This window comes from Mobula birostris, chromosome 31 (genome assembly GCF_030028105.1).
Source record: "Mobula birostris isolate sMobBir1 chromosome 31, sMobBir1.hap1, whole genome shotgun sequence".
Classification (NCBI taxonomy): Eukaryota; Metazoa; Chordata; class Chondrichthyes; order Myliobatiformes; family Myliobatidae; genus Mobula; species Mobula birostris.
In genome coordinates this window covers 19,817,027-19,830,890 of record NC_092400.1, presented here as the reverse complement: position 1 = coordinate 19,830,890, position 13,864 = coordinate 19,817,027, and the positions used below count along the sequence as shown (strand labels likewise).

The 13,864-nt window shown below is 37.3% G+C and overlaps 1 protein-coding gene across 5 annotated transcripts in view; it reads right to left on the bottom strand.

Annotated features, from left to right (window-relative positions):
• Nucleotides 1-1,228: 1,228 nt before the first annotated feature.
• The window catches only part of anapc5 (anaphase promoting complex subunit 5), a 35,896-nt gene continuing 23,260 nt past the window's right edge, over nt 1,229-13,864 (bottom strand). For all 5 annotated transcript variants that reach the window (XM_072247800.1, XM_072247801.1, XM_072247799.1 and 2 more), the window contains 5 exons: nt 10,097-10,218; nt 6,151-6,258; nt 4,654-4,801; nt 3,298-3,460; nt 1,229-2,434 (listed from right to left, as the gene is read on the bottom strand). In XM_072247800.1, the coding sequence (XP_072103901.1) occupies nt 2,229-2,434; nt 3,298-3,460; nt 4,654-4,801; nt 6,151-6,258; nt 10,097-10,218 (747 nt within the window). In that variant the 3' untranslated portion in view covers nt 1,229-2,228. The remainder of the gene's footprint in view (nt 2,435-3,297; nt 3,461-4,653; nt 4,802-6,150; nt 6,259-10,096; nt 10,219-13,864) is intronic.

Sequence of the window (13,864 nt, the reverse complement as noted above, 5' to 3'; positions counted from 1 at the left end):
ACAAGCCATTTGCAAAATGAAGGATTGCCTAAATGTAAATGTAAATGTTTGGGTGCTAAAATCATTTCCTGGTGACACATCTTCTATTCATTATCATCAGACCATGGATAATAATGAATGGAAGACATGTCAGAGTGAACAATTAAATCTGTTGTTGACACATTTAAGCTTATATCTGATAAACTGAATCTACAACAATCATTCCTTTGAATAACAATACAAAAAAAACATCAGTCATTTATTTGATTAAACAACTTTTATATTGTCATAATAGCTTCTTAACAAGATAACTATATGGCCCTGTTTTCTTCATTAGCCTCACACCAATTAAGAACCAGATGGAATGCCTAAATTTATTCAGTTTAAAAAAAATTGAGATACAGTGTGGAGTAGGCCTTTCTGGTCCTTTGAACCACGCCGCCCAACAATCCACCAGTTTAATGCTCACCTAATCACGGGACAATTTACAATGACCAATTAACCTACCAACCGGTCTTTGGTATGTGGGAGGAAACCCACGCAGTCACAGGGAGAACGTACAAACTCCTTACAGACAGCAGCGGAAATTGAAACCAGGTCCCCTGTGCAGTAAAACATTGTATTAACCACTCCCCTACCGTGCTGCAGAATCTCGCTCAGGAGGGTTTCACTGTATTATTCTTGGATTCCAAATCAAGTGAAGAGTGTAGATGAACACCTTCTCCATGAGGTGTAAGCACCCCTGCAATATCAACTGTTTACAAGCATCCATGACAACATACCTCTAATGATACCACATATTTGTCCACCAGGATCACATCTTTGAAACTTCCCTGAATGAAGATTTTGCAAATAAACTTTTAAATGCTACTTTTGTTCCTGTAGCTCACCTTGCACACCTGTATGCTGAGCATCAATACTGCAGGTACACAATGGATATTTTAAAATATTTTCAGTTTATCAAAAATATAACTGCTCCAGTGTTCAATATTGCAGTATTTCCTTCTTGATACAAGTGAATATATTGTAAATGTACTGGCTGCAATGTTTCTGACAGAGGTTAAGAAAGGTACTAACTAAACACTGCAGTAAAATACTGCAGTATTATATTGCAGATGCTGAAAACCTGATGTAATGTGACAAATTCTCCATTCTTCCCAATCAGCAACTACATTATCAATAAAGTGTGATTAGAATCCAATTGATATTTTGAGATTGGGATCATTAAATTAAGTAGTCTCAGGCTTGGTTATCTGTCTTTTTTTATTTCAGTGGTAGATTTTTGCAGCACAAAATATAATGCTGAATCAAACTAATTTTGTCTCACACAATAAAAATGTGCCTTGTAACATGGTTGCCATAACAGCACATCTTATCATGTGATTAGCATAGCATTGAAAGTACTCACTAGCATTTTTAAATTACAGATACTTAAAATGAGTTAACGACAAAACATCATGCACCAGATGTAATAAAAGTATTAAAATTACAACAGTGTTGCATCACCTCATTATAATAAAGCCCATTTATTGTGAATTAAGGGAATGGGAAAGAGTGAAAGATTTAAGGGTTGGAAAGAGGTTTGGAATAATTCAACAATTAATTGATTATTGGAGTGAAATATACTTTACAAAAATGAACAAAAACAGATGCCTTAAATCATTAAGCAACTAATTTTCAGGACTATCACAATTCCTTATTTACATCTTTCAAAAACATTCATGTTACTTATGCCACAATATTTCTTGTGAGAACCATACTTTTACAACAGTTATACATCAGGAGGCCTATGAAAGTAAAAGGAAGTTGCTGAAATCATTGCCTACAATTTAAAATTTTATACTTAATTACATTTCATTTTCAATGGTTCCACATAGCAACTTTAGACTTAAAACAAATAGAGCTGATTGAATTGATTCTTCGAATCAATCTGAACTGGAGATCACATTGCTTAAATGACTAGGGTTCGTTTCAAGAACTTAAGATATGTTTATTATGTCTCAGCAATGCTGTAAACTACAAGTAAATACACAATTTGCTGTAAAGCAGTCTGTCAGTTTCTACATCTACAATAAATCCAGAGGAACTCCTATTTTTTAGCTGAGCAGCACAGCAAATTTGCTAACATGCTTCTGTCAATGCTCTTCATTTTTAACCAGAATTTCAGTTTATTTCAAAGTCAGCAATAACTTATCAGATGTCCTCAGAAGCTTCATTTCTAAATTTTACAGCTACGGTTTTATGAAATGCTACGAAAGAAGAGCCACTCCATAGGTTGGCAATTCTTGATGTAGTTGACGGAACATCATAGCACATTTATTTCTTTCTTTCGTCTTGCCCAGAGCGTTGAACAATCTTGCCTGCAAATAGAGGACTTCTCTAATCCTCTCACTGGAATCTGCCTTCTCAAAATATACCTTGGCTTCATTCAGATTTTGAATTGCTGATTCAAAAGCTTCAGGAAGAAAAAAGAAAGCATATCAATTATGCTGCATTCAAAGCATGTTGAAAGCAAAGTTAATGCATAGCACTATAATATTTAGCCATTATCTACATACAGATTTCAACATGGACAGATTTTAACTATCAAAAATGTTAACATACTGTAAGTTACTGGGCCTTTAAATATTTAGTCTTCAGTTATTCCACTGTATTAAGAAATTGGTGCAAATTCAAATCAGTAACTTTCTTGAACATTATTAGGTGATTTTTTAACATGATATGATAGAGTTCATGTTTGCATCCAGAAAGCAATGGGTAACTAAAAAAATAGTGTCTGGCTATGACCACCATAAACAATTATAACTACCTACACTTGATTTTAAGCTATAATAGCACTCTTGAATCCTCTATAATCAACGTCATTGGAATCATAACTGAGTAGAAACCCAACTGAATCAGCCATATACAAGTACAGGTTAAAAAGTGGACATCCTTCAGCATGACTCAACGCCTGAAGCCCTATAAATGGCCATGAATGAAACACCAAGGGGTTTAACCTCAACTCCAAAACGATAGCTGTAATAATTGTGAAAATACGCCATTTATTGGGAACATATTCAGTTTCTAAAATATCAGAAGTGAATTTAAAAACAATCATTTTACAAATGGTTTAAAATACATTGTTCAAACCACATATTAATGGAGTGTTAATGAAAAAGGCAGTCCATCAGAAAAAAAAATACAGATTTTACAAACAATTATATATCAGTAAATCCAACAGATCTGGAGAATGTTCTTCTTAAACATTTCAATTCTGTTTATAAATATTATTGAATATATTGTAAAGCATGAAGTCAAAAGATTTCAAATATTTACCCTCAGCTTTTTCTTGAAGAGAGCAAGGGGATACAGAAGCAACCTGACATTTTGCCAATAGCAGCATAGCACGTCCTCTGTCCAAGACTGTTCCATTAGCCAGAATAGGTTCAATAGCCATATGTAGAACATTCAAAGCTTGGTCTGGAATTCCAAGCATTAGCTAGTTAAAAAAAAAATAAATAATTCTTGAATATTCAGAAATTTTTAAATGTTGTAGCTACAAATATATTTTCAAATACATTAAAATACAATCCTGAAATGTTTCTTTCATTTAAAAAGTATGACTGAAATTATAAGTGTAGTGGAAAAATAAATATTAAGGGAAACATCCATTTAAAGAAATATTCATAAGCGCATTAAGTATCAAAGTTTAAATAATTTAGCTCAGACATCAATTTTTCCACAAACAAGGATGATAAATTGAAAATTAAACCTGGTTTTACAAATAGCAGAATAGAAAATTAGTATATTGGATTTAGAGTCTTTAAGTTAAGCAAAAGATTCAAGATACTTGAATTCTAAAATAAAGCAGAAGTGCTTGCTGAAGTCATCAGCAATTTTTAGACAGTATTTATGGAGAGTTAATGTTCTAAGATCCTTATGAGCTGAAACATTAACTGTGTCTTTATAAAGAAGAGTACTTCCAGCATTTTACCTATTGGGTCAGACACTTACACTGAATTAAATTGCTACCCAATAAAATCATGTCCCGTGTGCAGGTCAAAGGTAAACATCCACAATTTAATTTCCTTACAATAATCACATTGTCTGAATTCAGAGGGGGCAAAAATCTGTGAATTTCCTTTTTCTAATAAGCATTATTAAATGATTAGTAGTAAATTGTGAGTACTATTAGCTTCATCTGAAGTCTACAGGGATAAAAATAGTAATGTTGCTATGGCAAAGGGCACAGTGAAAAAAAAATCAAATATAATGTTGAGCCTGTACAAAAGTTTAAGATTATAACTGGGTGTGTATTCTTCTGATAATGCAAAATTAAACAGCATCCCTTTCATCCAAGTTCAGTTGTGGCTTCTACTGAACATTTAAATTCTCTTCTGCTTTAAGTGACCTTAAAAAAAAATACAAGCTTGGACGAAAGTTTGGTGAGGCATAGGTGTTCTAAAATAAAATGGCATCACTGCAATGGAGTGCTGTTGTGTCATCATGTTGTTTCTACAATGAGCTGCTGTTGGTACATTATCATTGACAAACTGCTATAATCAGAGGGTTTGATAATGTACAAAATGGCCTTTGTGGAGGAGATCTTTCATTTTAAACCCAAATAAAAATATGCATTCCTTGACTCATGCATGGCTATATATGTAACTTTAAATTTGTGGCAGGACTCACCTGTGAAAATGCCAAATGCAAGATGGCTTCTGAAGTTAGATATTCCAAATGATATTCACGACTAAGAGCCAAAGCTTTTAGGAGTAAAGGAACTGCCACTGCATGACACGACGAACGCCAGAAAAGTTCAGCCTCCAAAATAAGAACTCTAAAATTACAAGGTTTTTAAAAAAAATGAAATACACTGTTTTTTAAAAATTAATTTCCACTAGAAATATAGCCAATCATACATATTTTCATTTCCAAATCACAGCTGAACAACAACTAACTTTTCTGAACCTTTTCAACTAAACTGCAGCCCATTAATTTCAACCTACAGTATATCTATAGAAAAGGTAGCCAGCAATATTTTGATAACAATACCATGACATTAGACCATGGGTTATTCTGTATCTCATCAACATCTCTCAGGATTATTCTCAATTCAAAGTAACAAGAAATTAAGAATGATGCTATTATAAATTCCTGGTCATACATTTCACTACATCAAGGTGTGTATTATTGCAACAGAGAACTAGGAAAAAATAGAGAAATCCATTTCAGTATACAGCTTATCTATCCCACAAAAAACCCTTAATTGCTAAATTTGCCTTCATGTGTTATTTCCAGAGAAACTGATTATGGTAAGCAAGTTTGAGATTTCAATCACAAAGTCCAACACATAAACCAACAAATAGGATGGCTTTGAAATAGTCAAGGCATAAAGAACTAAAGTCAGTTAAAAAAGAATCAGGTTTTACAAAGAGATAGAGTGGCATATCAGGACTTCTTGAGCAGGCAGAAGCTCCAGGAAGAGCTGAACAGCCTTCCTCATTACTTTTCTACAATTTAGTTAGCAATATCTGCCGTACATCAGAGGCAGAGGTTAATCCTATCTATATTACTAATTACCGGTGTACAAACATTTAAGGCAGAAAATCGCCAAATCTGAAGTAACAAGAATGTCACACCACGTATGTACTGAATCTAGTCATTTTCAGAATACTTCCACAGGTGCCTCCGAAAATGCCCGAGTTCAATTAGATTTAGACAGTTTTGCATTCAAATTTTATCAGAAGTGCTTATGTTTTCAAGTCAAAAGTAGACATAATGACTGAGTTAATAATGAACACAGAATGAGAAAATGTCTTCAATATTTGGGAGGAAGGGACACTGATTTCAGGTACTTAAACAATAAATTTACTTAGGACTTTGACTACATATCAACAGTTTTGAATTGTTAGCTCCCAGATAGCACCCCTGCAGATTTTTATTGTTCATCTTCTTTCAATATATTAATTTGAGTTTTAAAAAACTCAAAATTAGACATGCAAACAATCACAAAATAATATAATCTTTACAAATTATATCAGAATGAATTTGTAATTCATTCGTTGTATTCATAATTGTATTAGAGACAAAATTGCCTTCAAAGATCTAGGAATCTACAAAAAAGCTTTCGTACCTTGGAGACATTTAGAACTTAGAATCATTTACAAGTATTCACTACTAACTTACTTGATCAACATTTCTGTCGACTTCTTTTTCTGACAATGGATTAATAGGTTTTGCAGAAGCCTGTAAGATTCTGTGATTTGATTTTGTGCTTTCAAAACAAGTGCTTTCCTTATGGACCAAAAGAAATAAGTGAATCTTATACAACAGAATTTTAACATATTTTCAGCATCACACTGCATACAACATAATCTGGCTTACACAGTAAATTTATGTCCTTGGAGTAGAGGAGATGCTATTTTATGCATATTATGATACTATGCGACACAAAAGCACCGATTATGGTAACTGAAACCATTTGTATTTAAGTAGTGTCCTGAAAGGTCAAAGTCTGCGAGTATTAATTTTCAAATGAATAATGTAAACCAGTATTCATTGCACATTACTTATATACATAATTCATCTCTTTTCAAAAGCCACAATTTTAACAGCAAGATGTCAAACATGAGGGCAAATTGATAATTTAAAATATTTATTAAATATTTATATATTCAATATCTAATGCATTTAAAATTTGTATCATCATAATTCAGTGCACATACCTTAGAAATCATGCAAGTTATATATAATTTATGTTTGTCATGTATGTAATGTGCTGCTGCAAAAAAGCATTAATTACTTGGGTATGTATGCAGAAGACAATTAATTTGAAGGAATTCATCTCTTTTCAAAAGCCACAATTTTAACAGCAAGGTGTCAAACGAGGGGCAGTCCTCCTCCCACCCCTCTCCCCCAACACCCCAACCCCATTTCTCAACAGTATATTAATTTTTATTGAATAATTTTGAAAAGTTAATTTTAAAATTTTCATTTTAGTTACACAAAAGGAAGCAAATTAGGTTGAATATGATAAACGTGACAGATATTTGAACAGCTAACCATCTGAAACAAAAGGTATTGGTTAATTAATGAGGGCATTTAGAGAAACAGAAGAGCATCTCTAAGTTGTGAAATGTGACAAAACTAGAGGAAGTGTTCATGTGGAGAGGAAAACTAAGTTATTATTACAGATGTACAACTTACAGTGGAACAAGGTAGTGTGACACAAACAAGAGAAAGCCAGTTACCCAACAACTGATGAGTTTCAATGCGGCCTGGAAATCAGCAATGTGAAGAGGTTCTGCTCCTCAGGCTTACGTCAGACTTACAGTTAAAACAGTACAGGCGCCTTAGACAGACAGGAATAGTGAGATGGGAAAAAATGAAGTGACAGGAATTTGGAATTCAGACACACCAGGAATATAGTGGTGGAATCTCACTGAACGGCAACTTAATTCAATAAAACTGAATCCAGGCATTTCCTTTAGAACACCTGCTGTTCACAGCTTTTCTATATTCCTTTATCTTAACGCTCTAACATTCCTTACTAATCTTTCAATATATTACTAGCAACTTCTAGGATGAAGATTTTATGCCAATCTAAAAAGATACATCTGGATCAATTCACTAAAACAGAGTCTAAACAGTCTACTACCAAAGTGAGGAGATATTCAATACCAAAGGTCAAAGTAAATTTATTTTCAAAGTACATACACATCACCATATACAACCCTGAGATTCATTTTCTTGCCGGCACTCACCGTAAATACAAGAAACACAATAGAATCAATAAAAGACCACACCCAACAGGGACAGACAACAACCAGTGTGCAAAAAAACACCCCAAACTGCATATACAAAAATTTAAAAAAGAAAATAATAATAACGAATAAATAAGCATTTCATGTTCTCAATATTTATTGAAGAGTCCTTGAAAGTGAGTCTGGTTCAATGGGAACAGTTCAGCGTTGTGGTGAGTGATGTTGAGTGAAGTTATCCCTTCTAGTTCAAGAGCCTGATGGTTAAGGGGTAATAACTGCTGCTGAACCTGGTGGTGCAGGTCCTGAAGCTCCTGCACCTTCTTCCTGATGGCAGCGGTGAGAAGAGAGCATGGCCTGGATGGTGGAGGTCCTTGACGATGGATGCCGCTTTTCTGCGACAGCACTCCGTGTAGATTCGCTCAATGGCAGGAGGGCATTACTCGTGATGGACTGGGCTGCATCCTCCACTTTTTGTAGGTTTTTCCATACAAGGGTATTGGTGTTTCCATACCAGGCAGTGATGCAACTGGTTATTATACTCTCCACCAAACATCTACTGACATTTGTTGAAGTTTTAGATGCCTGAATCTTTGCAAGCTTCTAGGTAGAGATGCTTCCATGCTTTATTCATAATGGCACTTGTACTGGACCCAGGACAGATCCTCTGATATGGTAACACTGAGGAATTTAAAGTTGCTGACCCTCTCTACCTCTGATCCCCCAATGAGGAACCTCCAGTTTCCTCCTCCTGGTCAATAATCAGCTCCTTGGTCTTGCTGACATTGAATGAGAGGTGGTTGTTGTGACTCGAGAGACATTTACAGACCAGGTGGCATCTAACAATATAACATCCTCTATGGTGCTCATGTTTGGTGACAAAATAGAAGACAGCATGAAAACTCCGCTTTTTAAAACATACAAGGTTTTTGTAATTTGAAGGAATATTATTTTAAAAGGTACACAAGATAAACAAATTTATTTTTATCATTCAAGAAATTAGTCAAATAATACCTCAAAAGTTATATTGCTAAGACTCTAACCAATTTTATAGAGTTTTGAGAAAGTTATTAAGTAGTTGATGAAGCCAGGGCAGTGGATGTTGTCTACATGGACTTCAGCAAGGTCTTACATGGGAGGTTGGTCAAGAAAGTTCAGTTGCTTGGCTTCAAGATGAGGTAGCAAATTGGATTAGTCTTTGGTTGTGCAGGAGAAGCCAAAGAGTGATAGATGGTTGCCTCTCTGACTGGAGGTCTGTGACTAGTAGTGTGCCGTAGGGATTGGTGCTGGGTCTATTGTCACTTGTCATCTATGTCAAGGATTTGGAGGTTAATACAGTAAACTGGATCAACAAATTTGTGAATGACAGCAAGACTGGGGAGTGCAGTGGACAGTGAGGAAGGCTATTAGTTTGCAGCAGGACCTGGACCAGCTGGAAGAATAGGCTGAAAAGTGGCAGATGCAATTTAATGCAGACAAATGTGAGGTGTTGCACTTGGGAGGGCAAACCAGGAACGGAATAATATTGTGAGCAGTGGGGCATTGAGGAGTGTGGTAGAACAGAGGGATCTGGGAATACAGATCCATAATTCCTTGAAAGTAGCATCACAGATAGATAGGATCATAAAGAATGCTTTTGGCTCATTGGCCTTCATAAATCAAAGTACTGAGTGCAGGTGTTGGAACGTTATGTTGAAGTTCTATAAGATGTTGGTGAGGCCTAATTTGGAATTTGTGTTCAGTTTTGGCCAACTATCTATAGGAAAGGTGTCAATAAGATTGATAGTGTGCAGAGAAACTTTATAAGAATGTTGCCAGGACTTGAGGACCTTTCTTATAGAGAAAGCCTGAATAGGTTAGCACTTTATTACCTAGAGCGTAGGAGAATGAGGGGAAATTTGACAGAAGTATACAAAATTGTGAGGGGTATAGACAGGGTAAAGGCATGCAGGTTTTTTCCACTGAAGAGGTCATGGGTTAAGGATGAAAGTTGTAATGTTTAAGGGAAACCCGAGGGGGAACTTTCTTCACTCACAGAAAGTGGAACGAGCTGCCAGTGGAAGTGGGTTCAATTTCAACTTTTAAGAGAAATTTGGATAGGTACATGGATGGGAGGGGTACGGAGGTCTATGGTCTGGGTGGAGGTCGATGGGACTAGCCAGATTAGTAGTGTGACATGGACTAGATAGATGGTAGAGTTCTATTACTCTTTAACTTAAAAGATCAAATATTTTGCACCGAGTTCCACCTTAAATTGAGGTTCTTACAAAAATGTAACTTGTGCAGTATTAGTTAAGTGAATGATATTTTATTATGAAGTTATTAACATTAGCGTTGTTCGAACAATTTTGTTGACTATTCCTTACACTTACCTATACAATCCTTCTGGCCCATTCAGTGCTGCTATTCCAGGAATTAGGGAGTCAGCTATATGGTACTTCCCATCACACATAGCTCGATTAAACTGGATGTTTTGTTCAAATAGCATCCAAAGCTTTCAGGGAGAGTAATAAAGCGTTAAAAGCAACATACAAAACTATAGATGAATAATAGCAATATATTTTATGGCACTGAAAATCCTAATAATGCAATTATTTACTAACATCAAATTTATGGATATTTACTTTGGTTGACCCGTAGAAAACACTGCAGTCAAACTCACCACCATTTTACTGGAAGTATGCTGTATTTGAACAGCCCAAATAATTTACCACGAGTTATGATATTATCATGTCACTGCGAATGAAAATCTCAGGTTTCCACCAGAAACTCCTGACCATTTTAAATTACTGCACAAGTGTAGAGAAACAACATAACTGTATTGGTGCAATGCTTTGCAAACTCAATTCAAAATCTATTTCAAATAGGTCTTCAGCTTTTAATTAAGTTTCTAACTAGTTGAAAGGAAAAGGATTTCACATATCAGTGTTTATTACAGTTCACCAATTTCCTCCAGGGCAAAACCACTGAAATAACCAATGGCTAAGAAGGAAGTGAAGTAGAGCTGCAATTAGCTGTTCTTTGAAACCATCAGTCATAACCCGTGCATGGACACATATCCTTGTGTTGATGGGTTAAGTTTAGTTATTAGGAGCCTTCCTTAGTCTCATTCCCTTTTTGATGGGAGGTTAATGGCTTCCTTCTTTTCTGATATCTCGAAGGGAGATGGGTGGGGAAAATGTGGCTGATCATGGTAAGAAACCTGTAATCCAAATGCAGTCTAATTCTACCCAGCTGCAAGGATGGTTAAAACAGCAACAAGGCTTGTTTGAGTACTTGAAAAGCACGCTGAGGGGTTTCTCGCAGATCATCAGTGCTCGTTTAAAAGGAGAGCCTCACAGGTATCCAGTATCATTCCGGTGTCCCAATCAGCGGCGGGAACAGTGCAGGGAGGAGATTTCTCGCAGGTTGGTGGCGCTTATTTAAAAGGAGAGCTTCGCAGGCATTCGGTGTCGTTCCGGCGGCCAATCAGCAGTGGGAGCAGCGCAGAGAGGAGTAAATAAAAGTACACAAGGGACAAGCAGAGCAGCCATTGTTGGGAGCGGGCCAGTGGTGACAGTGGGAATGCCAGGCTTTGGCTCAATGGAGGCTTCGGCACAGAAGAGGCATTGGTTCTGGGTAAATTTTTGTTATGTTTCCTTCTTTCTTACTGTGTCAAGGGTACTTAGTGTAGTTTAAATGGCTGTTGTGTGTTTTTCATGCTGGATGTTAGGAAACTACATCTGTGTGAAGTGCACCCAGCTGCAGCTTCATGAAGCTGGATGACCTTTGGCTTGTACAGGAGAGTGAGGAGATCATCAATTGGGAGTTACAGGGAAGTAGTCACCCCTAAGATGCAGGAGGTGGGTAGCTGGGTGACTGTCAGGAGAAGAAATGGGATGGTGAATAGGTAGTTAGTGCAGAGCACCCCTGTGGCCATTCCCCTCAGTAATAAATATACTATTTTGGATCTGTTGTGGGGGATGACCTCCCAGGGGAATGCAATGGAGACCAGGTTACTAGCATTGAGCATGGGTCCATGGTGCAGAAGGGAAAGAGGGAGAAGAGGGGAGCGGTAGTGACAGGGGACTCAATAGTCAGAGGAACAGACAGGAGGCTCTGCAGACGTGAATAGGACACCTAGATGGTATGTTGCCTCCCAAGTGCCAGGGGCGGGGACACCTTGGATCGCGTACACAGCATTTTGGAGGGGGAAGGGGAGCAGCCAGATGTCTTGGTACATATTGGTACCAATGACATAGGAAGGAAAAGCAAAGAGGTCCTGAAAAGAGAATTTAGAGAGCTAGGCAAAAGCTGAGAAGCAGGACCTCCAGGGTAGTAATTTTTGGATTGCTATCTGTGCCACGTGCCAGTAAGCGTAGAAACAGGATGATCTGGCAGATAAATGCGTGGCTGAGCTGGTGCAGGGGCAGGGCTTCAGGTTCTTGGATCATTGGGATCTCTTCTTGGGGAGGTATGACCTGTTCAAAAGGGATGAGATGCACCTGAACCTGAGGAGGACCAGTATTTTCGCAGACAAGTTTGTTAGAGCTGTTGGGGAGGGTTTAAACTAATCTGGCAGGGGTATGGGAACCAGGGTGTCAGGACGCAGGACAGGACGGATGCTTAAAAAAAAAAACAACAAAGAAAGCTTGTAGTCAGACTATTAGGAAGAGTGGGAAGATGACAGGGCAGAACACAATATGATTGAGTTCAATTTAAAATTTGATAAGGGAGAAAGTAAAGACTGATGTAGCAGTATTTCAGTGGAGTAAAGGAAATTACAGGGGTATGAGAGAAGAGTCGGCCAAAGTAAGTTAGGAGGACAGCAGAGCAGAAATGGCTTTGAGTTTCTGGGAAAAATGAGGAAGGTGCAGGATAGACATATTCCAAAAACAAAGAAATACTCAAATGGCAAAATAATACAACAGCGGCTGACCAGAGAAGTCAAAGCTAACGTAAAAGCAAAAGAGAGGGCAAACAACAAAGCAAAAATTAGCGGGAAGATAGAGGATTGGGAAGCTTTTAAACACTTACAGAAAACAACTAAAAGATTCATTAGGCAGGAAAAGATTAAATATGAAAGCAAGCTAGCAAACAACATCAAGGTGGATAGAAAAAGCTTTTTCAAGTATATCAAAAAAGTAAAAGAGATGAGAGTGGATATAGGACTGCTAGAAAATAACACTGGAGAAATAATAGTGGGGGGGCTGGAACAAGGAGGTGGCGTAAAAGAGTATTTTGCATCGGTCTTCACGAAGACACTAGCAATGTGCCAGGTGTTGAAGAGTCTGAGAGAAGAAAAGTGAGTGCAGTTACTATTATGGGGGAGAAGGTGCTCCGAAAGCTGAAAAACCTAATAAGTCACTTGGACCAGATGCACTGCACCCTAGGGTTCTGAAAGAGGTAATGGCAGAGATTGTGGAGGCACTAGTAATGATCTTCCAAAAGTCATTGGTCTCTGGTATGGTTCTGGAGGACAAGAAAATTGCAAATGTCACTCCACTCTTTAAGAAAGGAAGGAGGCAGCAGAAGAAAATCATAGACCAGTTAGCTTGACCTCAGTGGTTGGGAAGATTTTGGAATCAATTGTTAAGGACGAGGTTATGGAGCACTTGGTGACACAGGACAAGATAGGACAAAGTCAGCATAGTTTCCTTCAGGGAAAATTTCGCCTGACAAACCTGTTGGAATTCTTGAGGAGACTGCAAGTAGAATAGATAAAAGGGATGCAGTGGATGTTGTATATTTCAATTTTCAGAAGGCCTTTGATAAGGTGCTACACATGAGGTTGCTTACCAAGTTAAGAGCGCATGGTATTACAGGAAAGTTACTAGCATGGTTAAAGCATTGACTGATTGGTAGGAAGCAGCAAGTGGGAGTAAAAGGATCCTTTTCTGGTTGGCTGCCAGTGACTAGTGGTGCTCTGCAGGGGTCGGTGTTGGGACTGTTTCTTTTTATGCTGTTTATCAATGATTTAGATGACAAAATAGATGGCTTTGTTGCCAAGTTTGCAGATGATACGAAGATTGCTGGAGGGGCAGGTAGTGTTGAAGAATCAGGAAGGCTACAGAAGGACTTAGATTAGGACAGTGGGCAAGAAAGTGGCAAATGAAATACAATGTTGGAAAATGCATGGTCATGCATTTTGGTAGAAGAGA